The 20,363-nt window shown below is 39.4% G+C and overlaps 1 protein-coding gene and 1 long non-coding RNA gene across 2 annotated transcripts in view; both read left to right on the forward strand.

The window, feature by feature from the left end:
- The window catches only part of LOC133836498 (alpha-2Db adrenergic receptor), a 50,606-nt gene extending 42,991 nt beyond the window's left edge, over positions 1 to 7,615 (forward strand). The window contains exon 3 of the mRNA XM_062267022.1: positions 1,137 to 7,615. Coding sequence (XP_062123006.1) covers positions 1,137 to 2,264 — 1,128 coding nt within the window. The 3' untranslated portion in view covers positions 2,265 to 7,615. The remainder of the gene's footprint in view (positions 1 to 1,136) is intronic.
- A 3,528-nt stretch (positions 7,616 to 11,143) lies between these two features.
- LOC133838113 (uncharacterized) lies at positions 11,144 to 14,128 on the forward strand. Its single transcript, XR_009893912.1, has 3 exons — positions 11,144 to 11,330; positions 13,500 to 13,596; positions 13,661 to 14,128. It is a non-coding gene; the product is annotated as an uncharacterized LOC133838113 (long non-coding RNA).
- The last annotated feature ends 6,235 nt before the right edge of the window (positions 14,129 to 20,363 follow it).

Genomic DNA, 20,363 nt, shown 5'->3' on the forward strand with positions numbered 1-20,363 from the left:
GCAAATGTTGCCATTTGAATGAACATGCCACGCATTCAGCATCGCCAGCAATCGAAATTGGCTCTGACACTTGCACTGGCAGCTGTGGCGTATGCGTAATGCGGCGCTGGCTTAAAGTCAGAGCGCACTCGCGCATTTTTAAAGTGCTTTTTGCATTGCACAGGTGCAAGTGGCACACGCACACACACATACGTACACACAGACAGACAGACGTGCACGCTTTCTTGTCCGCATTTGTGCTACGTGCTGCAACTTTTCAGCAGTCAGCAGCATCCATTGCACTTTTGCCACGTTCGCCCATTTTGCTCATTTGGGGCACAAACGATGGTAGCAGCCATTGTGCAGCGTTCTTCCATTCAACAAAATGACGTCCGTTAGCGCTTTTGTGCTGTTCCCTGTTGCCGATGATGCCTGATGGCTTACTCTTGATTTTCACGGCAAATAATCGCAAAAGCGGGCAAGCGGATGGAGTGTCAAAGTTCTCTGATTGAGTGCTGAAATTCTCTAAGCGATACACGTAGCATTAATTACTGAAAAGTCTAATTACCTGGAATTACGTTGGCGCATCGAAACAAGAGCGGACAAAAACATTTTAAAGCCAATTCATTCACAATTTGCATTTTCAATTAACCAAACGCGCCGATAAAAAAAAATAAGAACCAACGTCCGAGAACGAAAACGAAAACGCGAACGAGAGCGACACTTGACCAGCATTTTCGTGCAAACAAAGCTGACCCCAGAGCAGGCAGTTGGCAGTTGGCATTCGCAGTTGCAACACACAGACAGGCATGAGATTAACCCACACTCGTGCACTCGGCTCACATGATTACACACTCACAAGGGTGCGCTGCAGCAGCATTTTCGGGCGCTGTTAATTGCCATTGGTAATTGTTGTTGCTGCTCTCATTGCATATGCAGCATGCCTCGCCATGCCACGCCACACTACTGCCACCTTGCCCCATTTGCCGCAACTTTGCCGCGTTGCCGCCTTTGTTTGCGTAATCGTTGCGCTCTGACGCGCCTGTAAACAGACTTAAAAGGGATTTTGGAAATGGAAAAGCCATGTAACAGCCCCGCCATATGCTTCAGCTCACTCACTCCTCGCTCTTTCTCCCTCTCTCTGTTTCTCTCTCCAGGTTACGAGCTTCACCACCGCCAACAAGAAAGGAACAATACCGATGCCATCCTCCAGCGGCGCAACGCAGCTGCAGCTGCATCAGCAGCGACAGATAGCCACCATTGAGACACCACCGAACAGCGCGACGTTACCTATGCAAATACCGACGGTAACTATGGATCTTGCCTCCGATATATCCACCTCGGAAGCGGGCGAACTCGAAGCTGTTGCCGCCCAGGCTGCAGCACTCGCCTATGCCAATCCCAATCAATGCCTGATAAATGCAAATGCGGCTGCATCCGCAGCGAGCAGTGTGCCCAGCTCGCCGAAAGAAACGCTGCAGGTCAGCACGATTGCAACGGGTCGCGGTGTTGGCCTCAATGTGCCCGTGCCGCCGTCCATGGGCAGCAGCAACTCCATCAATGTGCTGAATAACAACAACGGCAGCGTGGCCACCGATGTCAGTGCCAACACCACGGGCAGCGCAGCAATGGCGAACAACAACAGCAGCAACAGTGGGGTAGCAAGTGGCGGCAATGCGGCGGTAGCAACTAGCAATGAGTTGCGCGTCTCGCCGATTGCCGGACGATGCAGAGCGCTATCGGTGGGCATCGACACGGATATGGTGAGTGAATTCGATCCTTCCAGCTCGGACTCGGGCGTGGTTAGTCGCTGTGCGGTAGTCAAACCGCTCAAGTTTCGCCTTTGCCAGCCCATCTTTGGTCGCAAATCGAACCAGCAGCGACGCAACGAGTCCAAGGCTGCCACAGTTGCGGCCAAAAACAGCGCAGCCGCTGCGGCAGCCAAGAGCAAGGAGCTGGCGGCCAAAACGGAACTGGAGCCAGCCATACCGAAAACGCCGAAACCGAGGGATCCCGAGAAGGAGAAGCGACGCATTGCCCGCAAGAAGGAGAAGCGAGCGACGTTGATATTGGGTCTAATCATGGGCAGTTTTATTGCCTGCTGGCTGCCGTTCTTCTTTCTATACATTTTGGTGCCCGCTTGTAGCAGTCATTGCAATATACCGGAGTCGGCGTTTGCGATTGCATTCTGGTTGGGCTACATGAATTCGGCGCTCAATCCGGCCATCTATACCATCTTCAACAAGGACTTCCGGCGCGCCTTCCGACGCATCCTGTTCAAGTGATGTTTGGCCTATGTGTGCTGTTACAGGTGCGTTTATGCGAGCATCGAGAAGGCTACCGAACGTGCCATGGGCAGCACACCCATGGGCTATGGGCATGGCATGTATCAGCATTACAGGCGTTAGATTTGCTTCGTTTACACCGACTTCTGCTTCTACTCTTTCAACTTTTCAGTTCCTTTTCGTTCGTATTTGTGTTTTGTGTACAGTTAGTTAGTTAGCATTTCTTCGCTATTTTTTTTATTTCCCTTGAAAAGTAACGAACATTGTAGCTCATTTCAAAAGCAATGAACGGCTGTGAATTTGATGGAATCTCTCAATTTCAGTTTACGCGTTTTTTAGTTACATTTCTAAGGCTCTCCTCGAACCACGAAACGTACACACACACACACATACCCGCATAGATATTTGCCATACTCGTCTCGCCGTGAAACCCTCAAACTGTGTGCAAACACAAATTCCAGCAAAGCAAACATCTTTTATGCAGACTGAATGGCCATTCAACTCGATATTATTTCACAAATTTTCATTTTCCCTCAACATACATCAGCAACAGGGGGAGGATGGGAGGTGTAAGTAAACAATGCAAAGGCTGGCACATATTGTCTGGCACTTAGATTGAGGCCATCGAAATGTAGACGCGCCAAATGACACTGTGCTACAAAATTAAATTTATTTTTATTTCCATTTAGTCACTTCGCTGCAATTCTGCTTTGAATAGAAAGTGGATTTCTAGGCACGAAAATGATGGAAAATTCCACCAAATACCACAATACAACAAGCAAACTGGGACGCTCCAGTTTTATGCATACACTGAAATAAAACAAAATGTAACAACAGAAAGCCACATCTAATGGGCCTACACAAATATTGCAGATAGAAATCCAAAAGTGTACTTTATACTATATATAGAGCTAGCAGCACTTTAGATGCCATAATTTTTCGGGCTGTGCATTCAAATGGATGGCACGTCATTCAGCCAAAGAGAGGGAGGCGCCACAAGATACATCTAAAGGCATGTTTTTGGCATATGGCCCATGCAATCACACTATTTACTATTTTGTGTGCAAGTCCAAAAGGCGAAACACACACAAATATGCATATAGTAAAATACACTCGTTCGTTGCCATGTGAGTAAGACTCTTTCATATTTTGGACACTTTGTGAAAAATGTAAGAAGTTGCCACCATCATAGAAGATGCAATCAGTTGACTTCTGAAATGTTTATGGGTGCTTTTAGCGTTTGGGCTTTCAACACACCGCAAATATATCAAATTTATTGGCCACCCCATTCGTCCCCAACCTCTTGAGTTGTCGCCTTTAACGTAAAACGTTAAAATGCTCATAAATAATGCGGTAGACAATTCTGTCAGTTTCCAAACTGAATCATTTGAATGTACTGTGTGTATAAAGACAGCAGTTTTTCTTTTGCCATCAACATGCATTTTTTTATATACCCTACCACCACCACCACCAGCACTACAAAAACTGCAGAGGGACAATGTCATTGTCAGCACTGCAAACTGCACTTAAATGACAATTTGAGCGCAGAATAAAACAGAACAGAAAAAAATAGCAACAAAAGTAATGGCACAAAAAAGTGAAATCGAAAAGAATTGAAATCAATGGCAAGGCAGCAGAAGCAGCACATTAAAATGCGCGACATACACAAACACACCCACACATACACACACCTAGAGCACTTAACTGCACTTAGGTGCGACGACGACAGGCGAAGGATGAGTGTCGAGTGAGGGAACACATTCCGCACGGGCTTTGTTTTCGCTGGCACATCGAAAGTCATTTTCGCACAAAGTGCAAAGCTACAACAAGAACAACATTAAACGTTACTCGCTGGCGTTAAGTCTATGCGGCGTATGCGTAATATGACGTTGCTCATACGTCGTCAATTGAGCATTTTGGGAAAGCATTTCGGAAATTGTTAATGGTTTTCGCCACATGACAGAATATTGTGCATAATTTATTAGAAAGGTCTTTCAATTAGCATAAATAACATACAAGCTAATAAACAATAGTAATAATTGAACACTATTAAATTATTTGCATTAAAACACATAATTCAATTATACACTTTTTATGCAAATTTCTGCACATTCCCCCCTTCATTTTTTTGATTTGTGTGCCTTAATTATATTGAAATCATTATTGAACAAAAAAAAAACATTTATAGACAAAACAAAAACAACAAAATGCAAATAGTCGTGGCAAATGACAAAAACGTTGATCGAAAATATTTATTAAAAAATATTTGCTTTGAGCAAAAAGCCGCCAGCACTGTAGCGGCCGCAAATTCATATGTCAAATTAAATTATTAAGTGTGCGGCGAGTGCGAAAATTAGAATTTGTAATTACAAATTTCTGTCAACATTTATTGCGCTGCGCTGTGCTGCTCTGCGATATAAGAGAATGCGCCACGTCATAAGCTAATTTAATGCCCGATTAACCTGGCAATTACACAGCAATCGACAAGTTGAACTGAACTATTACAAAATTCAAATTCAAATTTTGTTTTGTCAAAGAACATATAAATATTTGATTCGATTAAGGCCACCATCAGATGGGAATATTTAATCACAATATTTGCTAATGCCTGACTGTCATAATTAAGCGTTTTATTAAAGTCAAAATGCCCGAATAAATCACTTTCGACTCAGCTTTACATTTTGTTTACAGTTCGCACATGATAATCACTCAGTGCATAGAATAAACTGCTTTGCTGGAATAGATTCTAGACAGACAATATTACAACATTACACAAGGTTAATGAGTTTTGTTGCATTGTGATGCTATTTGTGGCTTATTTTCGCAAGCAGACGCCATTAGAATGCTCATTAAAGCAATTAATATTGAATAGGAGGAAAACGCAACAACCGCTCAGAGCGATCATAAAATACCCAGTGGTGTTCGATAATAAATGTGCACTTAAGAACTCATATTTATTCTCGCTGACAGCATAAATATTTATGAACTACGGGACCTCAATGGGCAATAAAATGGTTTCACTTGATTAATTGCAAAACTTGTGCAAAGCGATTCAGTTTAAACGGTTCGAGGAGAGTTTCGTGATGATTGCATGATTCATTTCAATTTTCATATTTTGATTTTCTGTTGAAAACTAAGCAAATCCAATGCCTGAATATAAATGTGTATGTACGTATGTAAGTATGTTAAATGATAATGAATTTATTGCCATTACGATTATACTTAAAGAGCAGCCCAACTTGAATTGAAATATAAGTATGAAGAATATTAAATGGAGCGGCACTACAACAAAAAATGACTGAAATGCTTAAATGAAATTATTTCATTATAAAAAACCAAAGATCAAATAATTTAATTTAATTTAACTTAACTTATAATATGTATTTCAATAGTATTGATTAACATTTTTTGCTAATAACCGTAGCTTTTAGCATTAGGCAATAGACTCGTAATAATATTATAAATAATAATAATACTAATATTAATAATATTATTAATAAAGCAGCATATATCAAAGTTGAATATTTTAATTTACAAATTTAATGAAAGAAAGAAGAGCCAGTAACATTAAATACGAGTACATTTATAAGTAGTTCATGTATTTAGCATAAAATCAAATGTTTAACCATTTAACATATTTAATTGTATTGTGCAGAATGTGCATAGCAAATTTTTAACTTCTTATCGTATCGTGTCTCTCTGTTATATAGTTGAGTGTAATAGTTAAATATTATGAGTAATTAATCAAACTAAGCAAATACGATATACTATATATATATGAAATTGACAAATATATATAATTACGACTATATACAAATTAAATTGTGTAAATCAAGAATCAAACTTGATAAAATACAAGCAACAAAAAACTGTTTAAATAATTAACTACCTACATTTTAAGCGGAAGTCTTCCACTACAATTACGCGCTCCAAATTCATTGTACTCGCAAATTCCCCGTAAGTTTCCAATTTGTTTCCCCCCACAATGTCCAAAACCGCGTAATAATCCCCTAAATACCGTATCCAATCTAACAGAATATAGTGTTAGTTCTTTTGATAACAAGAGAGATGAATAACAATCTAACAAACACTGTTACGACTTGTGTACGATTTTGCATTGTAAATTTAATGCTATACAAAAATGTAAGAGAAGTGTATATGTGTATGTATTTCAAGGTTTCTCCCCCTCAAAAAACGATTCAATATACTTAAATACTAAAAAAAGATAATGGATAACTTTAGCGATAGCCATAAACGATAATTTTACGAATTAAGGATTACACCATATTTACTGCACATTTGCATTATTAATCATCGTAGAGTTTTAAGCTAATAAGAAATTACATGTAGTTAACATAATTTAATCGAAACTTGCCATTGAAATTGTTAATCATTTTGTTGCTGTTATACGAGACGAGTTCTAGACAAAAATCATTGATTTTAAATTATTTACACACAAACAAAAAAAAAACCTATACATATAGTTACACAAATATATTCATATGGCTAACAACGAAGTAACATGGTGCTATGAGTTACGCATATTCACATTTCGCATTTCACATTTTCCTGTTCCGGGAAATGGAACTGGAAATAACATAGATCCGATTATTTTATGTTTTACGGGATGGTCAAATACGTTAAAATATGAGCCCCTTTTAACGTCTTGGACAACATTCATTTCACTTATCTCATCTTATAGACCAAGCATCTAAATTCACCCCCATAAAGAAGTAAATTTACAATAACAAATCACTGCAGAATGAACGCAAGAAGGAACCTATAGCATAAATTTATTAGTAACTTAAGCAATGTAAATACTTAACATTATTCTCGAATTATGTCAAATATTGATATACAAATATTTAGATATAAACAAAATGTAAATTGTGCAAAAGAAAATTGCAAATTGAAGCCACCAAAGAATTGAAATTTCGCATGTAAGCTGAGTAAAACCAAAACTAAAAGCAAAACAAAAAACCAAAAAAACACATGGACAAAGTATAAAATGAAGTATTTAATTATAGCAGACGTAAGCTAAGCGTAAACAATCCCAACTCGTACCCTGAGACATACATGCAGAGACCCAGTTGTAACCTAAACTACCATAGTTGAAAGAAAACTTTTAGCAATTAGGTGCTCATATATCATAGTTCAACTAAAGCAAACAACATGCGAGATGTAGCAACTGAAAATGCATCTCTCTCAGTAACAAAAAATGAAAAACAACTAAAAAAAAAAAGAAAAACCTATTTGTAAATTTCGACAACTCAACTAAACTAAACTAAAACGCATTTAAAAAGTTTCCGTTTTGTTTGTGCAAACTCTCATTAAACTACATACACACCAGTTGAGTTAAAGCAACGCATACACGTATGTAAACTTATTTACGCATATAGATAAATAAATATAGTACATCCTGTACACACTGTACGAGTACTCTTCTTGTATATGAAAAGTGTTTTCCTAACATCTTCTAGATTCTAAGACTCTGAATTGAACATTTACAAAAAAAGAAAAAACCAAAAACAATATAACTACATGAAAATATACATATAAAAAGAACGCCAGCAGTTTAAGGCATACCAAATACAACTAAAAGAAAAACAGAAAAACTATTAGCTAAGTGAAATATGTCCATTTAAAGGACAATAAAAATTCTATTAAATTAAATACCTTACAATTAAGCAGGTCGACTAAATAAATAGTTATCCAAATTTCATGAGGCTAAACTTGAACTCATCAACAACATAGCAAATGCTACAAACTATGGAACCTACCTACAGCAACAAACAACAAAATACATATAAATAAAATGTTTTAAAATTATTGCCGTTAAGTAAAAAAAGAAAACAGAAAAACAAAAGTAACAACAAAATACCAACAATCCGAAAGCGAACTACATAATATGTAATAAAAACTGAAAGGTATTCTTAAATTCTTTAAAAGCCAAATGTCTTTTCATTTCCTCAAAATATTCAAATTGAAATGCAAATGAGAGCTGACAACCCTGTTCCAGGCGACAGTCAAAAGTCAAGGCTAATGTCAAGCAGCGAGAGTGTTTTTGTGTGCTGCAGCAAAAGTGCCATGTTAAACCATTTAAAAATAGAAAAATTATTCACAAATCGCCTGAAATCTACAAGCATGCCTCGAGCAATATGATTATCAATTTAAATGTCGACTCGCCTTATTTGCCACATGCGCAAAAACTGAATGAAAAACTCAACGCTAGTCGTGGTATTGATTTTTCGCACTGGCGAGAAAACGAAAGGCGCAACGGTAAAAGGCAGCCATCTCACACAGTTGACGCAACTGTCGTCAGAGTTGCCAACGCGACGTATGATTTATATGCAAGCAGTGGTAAATAACGTTTTTTGTTGCATACTTTTGAGCTTCAAATAAATTTAAATTTCTTAGCATACTTTGCGGCGCTATGTTTAAATATAAATACTGCTTTGTTTGTGAAAATAATTACTAAGCAAATATTGAAATTATTTAACTATTTAATTTTATTAAGGTCGAATGATTTGTTGAAAATGTTTTATCTAATTTGAGCGTATTATGTTTTTATTACCCAAAAATAAGCTAGAAGCGCCATAATAATAACTAAAGTAGGATTATCGAAATTATGCACGCAAAAAGTGGCAGCCATCCAAGAGCAAACTTTCGCTTCATGGTTAGCTGCGCTTATATGCGTATATTATAGAGCTTAAAAAAACATTTTGTGAAGCAATTAAATAATTAATGTCAAATTGCCACAAAGCGGCTGCAGCTTCATTAATCAAATCGCAGGCAGACACACTATACTAAGTAGTAGAACAGTACGACATGCAAAGTTCGCCCGGCAGCCGAATAAGTAAACAGTCAGGTGCTAATTACACACGTGATGCCAGCCTAACCCAACCCATGTCTAGGCAAAGGTGTAAAGTGTGCCGCGCGCTCGGTAAAAGTTGCACACGACACAGAAGAGAGTAACGGACAAACATGGATGCAAGACAGTGTTGTTAATTGTAACAGTTTTTCACTGTGATGTTGTTGCCCCCAGCTGATGCGTTTAGCAGGCAAACAAAGACAGCGTCAACAGAAGGGTTGAGGTCAGCCCCTATGAACACGAATGTAGTTTGTCTTCCTGTTGTGGTGCGTGCAAATATTTTAGCTGAATTAAAACAGCAGCTACAAATAATTGTCTGGGGTCTCGGTTAACAAAATAGACTCAAAGCGACATAGTGCAAGCGGGATAGACTTAGTAATAGAAAAAGGGAAAGACAGAGACAGAGACGACGAGCAGTTCAAGTTGTGAAACTTTTAATTAGTTAATTTAACGCCTGGCGCCAAGCAAAGCAAGTGCACGCTGCGTATGAGTAATGTAGATGCACAGCACAGAGCACAGCACAAGCCAGCATATTGCACATACGACGCGTGGGCTTTCTTCAGAGCTGTCAACGCTCTTAAGGGATTGGAATTGAAATTGGGGTGCTTGCAGTCGACAGCAGCGGCGCTGCTAAGTAATTTCCTCTGGCGGATGCAACTAATTACTAAACATTTCGCATAAAATTCGCAACTTGACAGCATCTAACTGACTGCACCATGCTCGTCCTTAGCACACACACAACACAGAGAACAGAGAACAACAACAACACTTGCTCAGCGTACGAATGGCAGTGAGAGTGAGTGTGCGGCTTGTTATCAACAAATCTACATGCGGTTTTAAGCTAATTCACGTCATTCCCCGACGCTCTCCCCTTACTCTTGTGTACTTGTTACCAACGGTGGTTATAAAGTAAGCGGTGTGGCAGACAGAATGGCAGACAGGCAAGGCAGACTGCTAGAATGGCTGGCAGCTCAGTCAGCAACTGTGGGTGGGTGGGTTAACACTTCCGTTTTTTGTTGCGTTGCATTGAGTTGAGTTGAGAGAACGAGGCGCCAGACGATGAAAAATGATCGTAAAATAGCAGAAATTATTTAACACTATTTTGCATTTAATGCAAAAACTTTTGCATTTCGCACTGGCGGCACTGAGGCCACTTGTCTGTGTGCCGACTGAAAATTGTTGCCGGAAGTTGGCAGAAGTTGCAACGTTTGTGCCACGACAACGACTTGAGCGCCAAACGAAGCGATTAATAGCAAATATTTGTGGTTGCCGTGACTTCTTCAAAGCCAATCCTCCCCACCCAGCCTGAGCCAACAAGTTGAGGCGCGATAATTAACGCGTCAACTGTGAAAAATGATTCATGGACAAAGTGTACAAAATGCATTTTCCAATAATAAACACGGCTCACACGCCCCCAGACAAACGCCATGGACTTGACTCTGTCGATAGGCAATTGCTTAATTGTGCAAAGGGCAGCCGCCAATTGTTGATGGTATTTCGTTGACGTTTGGCGACTAGCGCGTGTTGCATGTGCCCATTATTTTGCCTGTGTATATACACAATACACACACATATTTGCTCAACCCATTGACACCGCAGCGAGTCCAAGTGTAGTCAAGTGTTACAGAGATGCTCAAGATGCGACTACGATCGGTGCTGGACTGTGTATGTAAAAAACCGGCTTGCAAGGCAATTCATTAAACAACACCATACGCATATTTGCCTTTGGCCAGGCCAGGCCAAGATGTGCATTCATTTATTGTACAATAAAATCCAACGACTGCAGCGCTGACTGCGCAGCAAGCTTTAGCGACGACGTTAACGTCAACGACGACGTCGACGACACACGAACCTTACAGCGACAACGGCGACGTTGATGACGACGTTAAACGCAAGCGCAAACGTAACGACCTCTGTCGCACCTGACGTCGCAAACGTCGCGACGTCGAAGCGAGGCGAAGCGTCCGCGACCGCGAACGAGATCGAGCCAACAAAAGCGCCGCCCAAGAGGCAAACGCAGCCGCCGATGACAACAAACCCGTCGTGGCACTCGCAGACACAAGACGCAGCGCGCTTCACCGATCCGATCACAAAAGTGAAAATAGAAATACAATTTCAATAGAGAGCAGCAGAGCAACACAAATAAAATATCACACAACAGCCCGATTGCCGAAATAAAAGTACAAAATCGAAATGTAAATAATCCAAAACAAATGCAAATACGCAAACAATTACTCAATTATATTTTGAGTGTTGCAATTGCCGTTAGAAATTGTAGCTTAATTTAAAATCGAATCATCAGCAATCCAATCAGTTTAATTCAAGCGATCAACCAATGCGTCTGAAAATAGAAACGCTTGTTTATCGATTCATCATCATCTGTCGGAACTCTCGAATTTAAAAATAGACAAATTGTCACATTAAAGACACAGATCGAACCCTCGATAGGGTCATCACTCATATGGCTAATTAGCTGCATAGTTTTACCTCCAAGTGACAAGTGAAAATCGTGACAAACATTTAAAAAAAAAAAAACAAAAATAATGAAATGAAAAACAAATAAAAGGTCGTCCACACGTGCGCCCTTCGAAGGGCGCTGGGAAACTAAAAAAAAAACAAATTTATGTTCGTTTCGTAAAATGTTGTGCCTGAACATATAAATTGCAGTGGAAATTTTTCTTAAATACTTTGTGACTACAAAGTATAAAAAAAATGATTACGAGGGTCGAACTTAGGTTTCGGATATGGGACAACAACAAATCATCATATAATCAATAAATAAATGTAAATTCGAAATAAAAATTTAGACATTTAAATGCTAATTAAGTGTCGTTAGGGAATTCTTGAGACATGAGAGAAAGAGCGCCGCATAGAAACGGAATATGTTTATAATTTTTGACTTGATTGAATATGACCAGAATTTTAGCATAATTTGGCGTGAACTTAAACGTGTTTTCGTTAAGGCATTATGCAGATGTGATTTACCAGAAAGACGCATTAAAATAAAATATGTCAAATGAATGACTAGGGAAACTGGTTCCCAGCCAAATCCTAAAATTAATCTCTTACAACGAACTGATTATTAAATTATTCATTCTGTTTTACAAATGAACTATGCACCTAGCATACATACGTTATTTACTTACTTGATCTTGGGACAGGTTCAGCCAGTTAGCTAAAGCTAAGTATGAATGTTCCGGTCTAAGTAAAATGAATGAGACGGACGAATGTTTACCTGAGCGCTGAACGATGCGATGCGCACACACACAAAACAAAACACAAAACTGTTTAAAAACATTCCGTTAAATTAATAATAATAGCTGTTCGGAACAACAATAAAATGTTTCAATTGCTTAGGGCGGTTGCTATGTGACAGTTTCCGCAAATTATTATTGTTTAGCTTGTTTAGCTGGCTAGCCGCCTATCCGCAATCGCATTAACATCATTTTCTGGTCGCGTAATTGCCCAGCAAACACACACATACACTAGCAGAAAGAGAGAAATTAATTAGTGCCTTTATATAAATAAAGCATAAAAATTTTCGTGGCAAATCATTTGACATTCAGGCGCTCACAGCAAAACGACAAGTGCGCGACAAAAAAAAAAATCGGGAAAAAACTGTAAAAACAAGCAACAGCACAACAAAAATACAACAGAAACGAAAAGCAACAACAGAGAAATAATTTAAAAACAGAAACCGAAACCAAAACCAAAACGAAAACCAAAATCTAAATCAAAACAAAAATGGCCCCCAAAACCCGCCGGTGACATTAGAAAATCACAGACCGGTCACGTGATTCCCCTTTTCTGTTATCTCTTTTTCTGTTTCTGTGTCTGTCTCTGCGCCTGCCCGTGTATCTGAACCTAGACACCGCACAGTACCTGCTGCATCGCCTTTCACAGCCAACTTTTCGTAGCTGTCTCATAATTTGTGGTGATTGCGCGCGTTCGCTTTTAGCCATTTGTTTCTGGTTCTCTTTGTGCTTTGTGTTTATCACTTGTGCATTTGCGACTTGCCACTTTCAACTGCCATTAAAAAGCGAAGGCGAGTGTCGCGTGTGGCGGCCGTTGGCACAGGAAATTATTTCGTTCTTCGAATACTAGATGATGCCCCGATCCGTAGCTGGGCAACTGGCCAATTTATAAGCCATATATAACAACATAAGCAAATAATTTAAAATGTTTGCGATTTGCAAATGGCGATTAGTGAAATTTGTCATTAAGTCAAATAGTCAATCTAAAAATATACACACTTATTAGCCGCGGGTTAAAATTATCTCGCTATATAATTGATCAATCAAACACACACATTTGTATGTATTTCAATTTCTCCCCTACCTCTTCTTCTATTTCCGCGAAACCAGCCAGACAGAAGCAATTGACGTTTTTTTATTTGTGATTTGAAACGGATTCGAGTTCATTTGCATAGAGGCGACAGTTAACACCTGGAATTGATTAAAGGTAAGTGTGAATTGATGTGCCATAAGCTCCGCTAACCGTTGTGAAATCACTCACTCTCTACCAGGCACTGGGCTGTGCTGAGTTGAGTGAATCACGCCCGCCCATTGTATGCTCTGTTACACATTTATTTAAACCATCATGATACATTAGAAGCTGCCGGAGGCAACTTGAGTTGAGAAAAAAGAAGGTGTGGCAGGCAAAAGGCAGAGGGCAGAGGGCTGAAGAAGAACTGTCACAGAGCGCAACGACTAAACATGCAACATTTTGCAATGCGTTTGTCATGCAATTTTAATCGCAATCGCATTTTTAATTTTCCTCTTTCCTACCTGTGCCGAGCGCTGTCGTATTTCTATTCCGTTCAGCTCAGAATATACGTGTATACGTCGACGCGTTTTTCTCTTGCGGACTTCTCTCGCCGAAGGAAAGAACGTAAAAAAAGAAAAATAAAAGCGAATAAATATTAAATGCAATACACTCTATACACATCCAAGAGACAGCGGCAACAGCAAACTGACAAACAGACAGCCAGAGGGCTGAGGCAGAAATAGACAGGAGGAGACAAAGCCAAAAGGATAGGGAGAAGTAGACTTTCTACATATATACGGGGTGGAGGCTGCATTGGCAGCTAGAGAGCAATGCAGAAAAAAAGTAAAGGAGACAGGATACGAGTGGGCCATTTGCATAAATCTACATTTTAACCATATTTCTGTTGGCCTCAATCGTGTTGCCAACAATTGGCCCCTGAATACCGTCTAAACATCGAACATCGAAGAACTAAAAAAGTGCGGCATGTTGGTTGAAGTATAAACATAATGTTCGCTTAATGAGCTACATCAATTATAAAGCCCATGTGTCAAACTATCTGACATTGACCAATTAAACTCTGTCGCCCTGTCAGATTGTCAAGCCAGGATTAACCTTTCATAAATATGACAGGCTCCACAGCAGCAGCAGCAAGAAGAGCAAGAGCGACCGCGACAGTTAACCACAGCGCCAAAGGAGCTCCACTCACAACCACATTGACACCCACACCCAAGCAGTCACACATACACATGCACACATACAGTGACACACTCATTACCGGCAAATATTTATGAGCTTTCAATTGAATGCACTCATTAAACATTCACACTCATGAATTTGCCCACTTCAAAGTAGTGCAATAATCCGATTTTTTTTTGTTGTATGTATTTAACATGTTCGTTTATTTGCTTTAATGAAAACATACATTGAGGTAGAAAATAAATAAGCATACATATTGATTTTAGCATTGAAAATTGAAATTATTTCGGTAGCATTTCTAATTTATAATTGCATAATTTCACAGATGTCATCGGAGTTCTCAGAACTTGTTTACACTTAGTTGTAGCTTTATTGTTGCCCGTAAAAAGTGTTTTAATCGCTTTTTGGAATAGCCAAATGATAATTAAATTATTGATAGACTCTTCAATTTGTTTACCGAGACTATATTAGTCACTTGGGGGGATTTTAGAAATTGGATATAAAGTCCAAAGGGGATCAAAGGTTTGAAAGCTTTCCACGAAACGAAACCCGTTAGCAAATTTTGAGCAACTTATTTACTTATGCAAGTTTGTGTATTCATTAAACGTATTACGAAATTGAAATCCCTGTTTGTTGACTTTTCAATTCTAAAATACTTTGCTGAACAACAAAAAGTCTCTGGCGAAACGCGCGCGACTTTGCGTGTGCGATTTTTAATTACAACAATTTGCTAAGTACTCAATTTGCATGACACTCCAAGCAATGCAAATAATGCTCGTAGCTGAAGCAAGAACTGTAACAAAAGACAGAACAAGAGCATCACGTGCTTGTTGGTTCGCGTGACAAACATTTAGCTAAGTGCGATTTTTAGTCAATCTCTTGATTTGAATCTAACTCAACTCTGCCTTCCTCCCTCCGTTCGCCTCCTCTTACCTGACAAGCAAAATTAACGTCAAATAATTTCAGCATTGACACCTTGCCACTGCCCTGAACATTGGTCAAGCATGCCACTTTTTTCGTAGCTGTTGTTGTTGTTGTTACTGTGGTAAATAATTGAAATGGAAAAATTACGACTTTAATTAATTTTAACGCGTTCCGCAGTGTTGCCCGTTTATAAGGCCATAATTGCGACCAAAAAAAAGCTTTATCATAGTTGTTTATAACAATTCACCGATATTACATTTGGTGTCGCTGATGACGCGCTTTGGTCACATGATGTTAATATTGGTCATTAAAATGTCTTAAACCAAAACAAGTTTAAGTTGAAGTCTTGTGTGAAACCAGATTTCACTATTCGAGCGAGATGTGGCACATTTAATCCAATCAATAAAGAATCGCGTTGAGTCATGGACGAGTAGTAGTTGTAGTTGGTAGCAAAAAGGGTTGAATGACTGCTCAAAGGGTTCGCTTACCCGACGATAACTGATTGATTGCATATGACCCAAATTGAATTTCGAATCGATTCTGCCCAATTCGAGCTGTGAGCTCCAGCAGCAGCAGCGGCGTATTTAGAGCTGGCATGCAAACACAGCAATTGAATTACAATCGAACAAACAACCAAACAAACAAACAGTCAAACAACTGTGTGCGCTGTAACAAACTGCAAGAGCAATGAGAAACGAACAAGGAACAACGAGCAACGAGCAGTGTGCAGCATGCAACGTACAACGTGCAACATGCATGTTGCCAGCAATTATCAATGAAATTCAATAAAATACACTGACAAACTGGATAAGCTCACAGTCTGCATTTGCATCGAGTTCTTTGCAGTGCGGCCAATGAACTCGACGCCACTCGTTATACATATTCAGCAGATAGGGCGTCTTCGCTACCTGTTCCATTTCATTTGCTGCAACAACAAGAAGAACAACAAGTCAAACGACAAGATGAGCAACAACGAATTATAAACACGACGCCAAAGTAACGCGAACGCAAATCACAAATTAAAAATCTGCTTGCCCGGTAACCTGACCTGCGGCAAATTCTGCTCAGAAAACACGCCCTTCTTCTTCGTCTTCTTCTGCATATCTTCGTTTCTCCTGTTGCATGTAGACAGCCGTGATAAATACGACGACAACAGACAAGAGGCCAACTGAGACATGGTCGGTGGTGCGGTGCATCCTCGGACTGTTGTTGCCTGTCATTTCAATGTACTTGCATTTGGCCAAAGTTGAGTTGCAGTCATTTCGCTTAAGTGCTGGCCCAGTCCAACTCCGACCGACTGACTTAACCATCTTTGAGTTTTGCTTTTACACTTGAACAAAAAGTGTAGCAAGTTCTTAAAATTATCATCAGGTTGAAAATGAATACAAAAATCCAGCAGCTGCTACTGATAGAAAGTGCTTAAGAAAACTTTTAAAAAATATAGATTTTTCCATTAAATTCAAAAGATTTAATAGAAAATTTTAATCAATATTTTAGCTTTTCATCTACAATGCTTAAAGCATGAAGTTTCCAAAACTCGTCTTTAAATGAAATCTTTTAATACATGTTAGTCTTTAAAAAATATATTCTTTACCTTTACATTTCGAAATTTTAATTAAGAAAAGATTAAAGACTAAACTATTATGCAAGCATTTTAGTGAAGCATTTTCATTAACAGCGTTTTAAGCATAATATTACCAAAGCTTCTGAAATATAGTCTTATTAAAATGAAAACTGCTTAATGCCCAAAAATTGTTTAATTAAACCCTAGCTCTTTTTTCTGTTTTGCTGAGTGCATGCTGATGGTTATTTATTGTTTTTGCCAGGGCGTTGAATTATTCCATGCGCCACTTGGGAGCCCGCCCTGGCAGTTCGTTCAAGTTTCTTTTTCATTCTTGCCTCATTTTTGAAGTCCACGCCAAAGAACGTGCATAAAATTGTAGCGCGTTCTCTAATCATAAAGCGCCGCATGCTTTGCATTTTAATTGCGAATCTTTTTATAGTCGCGCTTTATATAAATAAAAGACGACATCAGTCTGTGGTATGCTCGCCGCCCAAAGCAGATAAGCAGATGAGTTAGCTTTTAATTTAAATGCAATTTGTGTGCTCAGAAAATTATGTTTCATTAATGAATCAGTCGGTGCAAGTGCTTAAAGGATTGAATACATCTATGTATCTTGAGTAGCTGTCAATAAAAATAAACGCAGAGTGTGTGTATATTGAATATAGAAAAGTGGAAAAACTTTTAGCATTATTTTGTGATTGCCGCAATCAGAGACAGTTGTATTTTTGTGTTAGTGCTCTTAGCTGTTGGATGTTGGCTGGTGATGCAGCAATCCAACCAAGAAAAAAAGGAAAAAAAAGAAAATGAAATTGGCTGAGGGAAGAGCGTAGAAATTGTTGAAACCAAATCAGCCGTACAAAATCCATAACAAAGTAATCAATGAAGGCTGCAAGCAAGCAAAGCAGGCAATGCGAGGACTAGCAAACAAGTCGGAAGCCAAAAAACAGTTTCTTGCGGCTGCAATTTGTTGGCCAACACGCCAAGCAGGCAGCCAAGCAACGAAGCAACCAACAAGCCAACGAACCAATGAACCAACAACCAAGCAGCCAAATCAAACAAGCAACTGGGACAGCAGTGACGACGCTTTTCCAATCCTGTCCGCCTCTCTGGCTTCCTTTTTGGCTTCACGAGTTGCTGCCTTGGACTGCGCCTCAATAATAACAACAACAGCAACAACAACTTTCGCATCGCATCGCAATTGCAACCACAATAACAACAACAAAACAGCAAATGCTCTTGATAGTTGTGTACAAAAGTTTACCACCCCGAAAAAGGAAAAAAGAAAAACAAAAATTCTGTTCTAGTTATCAGGCTTTGCTGGCATTGGCTTTGCTTTTGCTTTCTGTGACTAGCCAGATGATTGCAACAGCCACTGATTGCTGTTGCTGTTGTTGTTGTCAGCAACTAATTGAATTGCTTGTTATCAACACGCCCCAACAAAAGCCCATTGTATGTCGCTGTTGAAGTATTCTTCTCTGCTGTCGCGACCCAAACTGACATTTTCGGATAATTTCGAGTGGAGTCGTTAATCCACTTTGAGAGACAAAAAAAAAAGGGGAGTAAACTGATAAACTGCAGGGTATGCTTAAGTCGAGCGAACACTCGGCCGCGCAATACTTGTTGTTTGTTGTGCGATTGCAGTCTGCAGTCGACATTTTTCGTACCGCGAAAACTGATTTTAAAAGGCAGCGCACGTGGCGTATGTGTAATGTGCATTGCACAATATACACGAAGAAGAGTTCATGCTGGGTGTTTGCATTTTGCATGATAAAGCAGATTTCATTTCGCCTGACGCGGGCTTTAAATCTGCACAACACATACACATACACACGGAGTCGAAAGGGGCCTGCATAATGCCCAAGTCCTGCTCCTGCCGCTGTTGCTGTTGCGTCTTTAGCTCCTGCTGCTGACTGAATTCGTAGTCATGTGTGGTGTTGTCGTCGACATGACGGCAACGCCTTCGAGCAACACATACAGGCAGGCATACACACACACAAACAAACAACACGCAACATTCTCATAAAAATTAGAGCCTGCTCCGAGTTGAGTTCACTGCAGAGCAGCTAAGTTGAGCTCTTGATGGGGTCTCAAGTGTGCGGCATGAGCAGAGTGCATGTTGCATGCAACATTGCTATTTATGAACTCAACGAGACTTCTGCTGCTCCTGCTGCCGCACCCTTGTCTGTGTGTGTGCCTCCGACATGCGCCATAAATCGCAGCAGATAAATTTCATTCTTGGATCTCGTTTTGCTTTTGCCAGTTCGGGCCATGTCTGCCATTTGGTCAGCAAAGAAAATATTATTTTGCATACACTGCCAACAAGTTGGCTTCAACTGAATTTATGGCCATTTCGACAGAACAAATAAACATTTATAGTGTTTTATAATTGAATACAGAATATATTTCAGTTGAAACAACTATTTAAATCAGTCAAGTAAACTATTAATTTAATGCAGTTCTGCAAGAATTTTAACAGGAAATTAAGCTAGTTAGAAACAGAATATATTTCTTGTTGCATTTATCAGATTATATTCCAAGTTGTTAAATACCAAAGATTAATATTAAATAAGAATCTAGTTACAGAATATATTACTTGTTTAAACACTAAAGTAACAAACACCAAAAGAAATACATTTACTTTGCTCTACTTCTTTTGTAATGCAGCTGAAAACGTATTTGAACTTAGCAGATTACGAGTATATTCCAAGTTGCTAAGTACCAAAAAATTAATATTTAATTAGAATCTAGCTACAAAATGTATTTCTTGTTTAAACACTAAAGTAATCAATAACAGTAGCAATAATTTTACTGAGCTCTCTCTAATTCCCTTTATAATGCAACTGAAAACGTATTTGAGCTTCGGTGCTTTGAGTTCTCAGCTCGCTTCCTGTTTAACAGACTGGGTCAAAATCGTTCACATGCTCCTTTACACCAGGCAACACTCGCACACACACACACACACAACCACACACTCACATTCACAGTGAGTTGCCCATTTTATTTATGTCAATCTTCAGGCTATACTTGTTGGCCCGTTGGCTTGGCTTGGTTTGGGTTGCCTGGGCTTGCCAGTTACGGAACTTGGCCTGCCTCTTGTAGGCCCTGGAAATGCACATATATGAACACACACACTCATACTGGTACAATATAAATAATCAGCGGACAGAGATGGGACCACGCCCCCTTCCTGCTATGTGTGCATTATGTGGGCAATGCGGTGAAAATGTATTTCACTCTTTTGCACTCTGTTGCGTTGCATCGCAATTTCATTTAATTA

Source organism: Drosophila sulfurigaster, chromosome 2R (genome assembly GCF_023558435.1).
Source record: "Drosophila sulfurigaster albostrigata strain 15112-1811.04 chromosome 2R, ASM2355843v2, whole genome shotgun sequence".
Taxonomy (NCBI): domain Eukaryota; kingdom Metazoa; phylum Arthropoda; class Insecta; order Diptera; family Drosophilidae; genus Drosophila; species Drosophila sulfurigaster.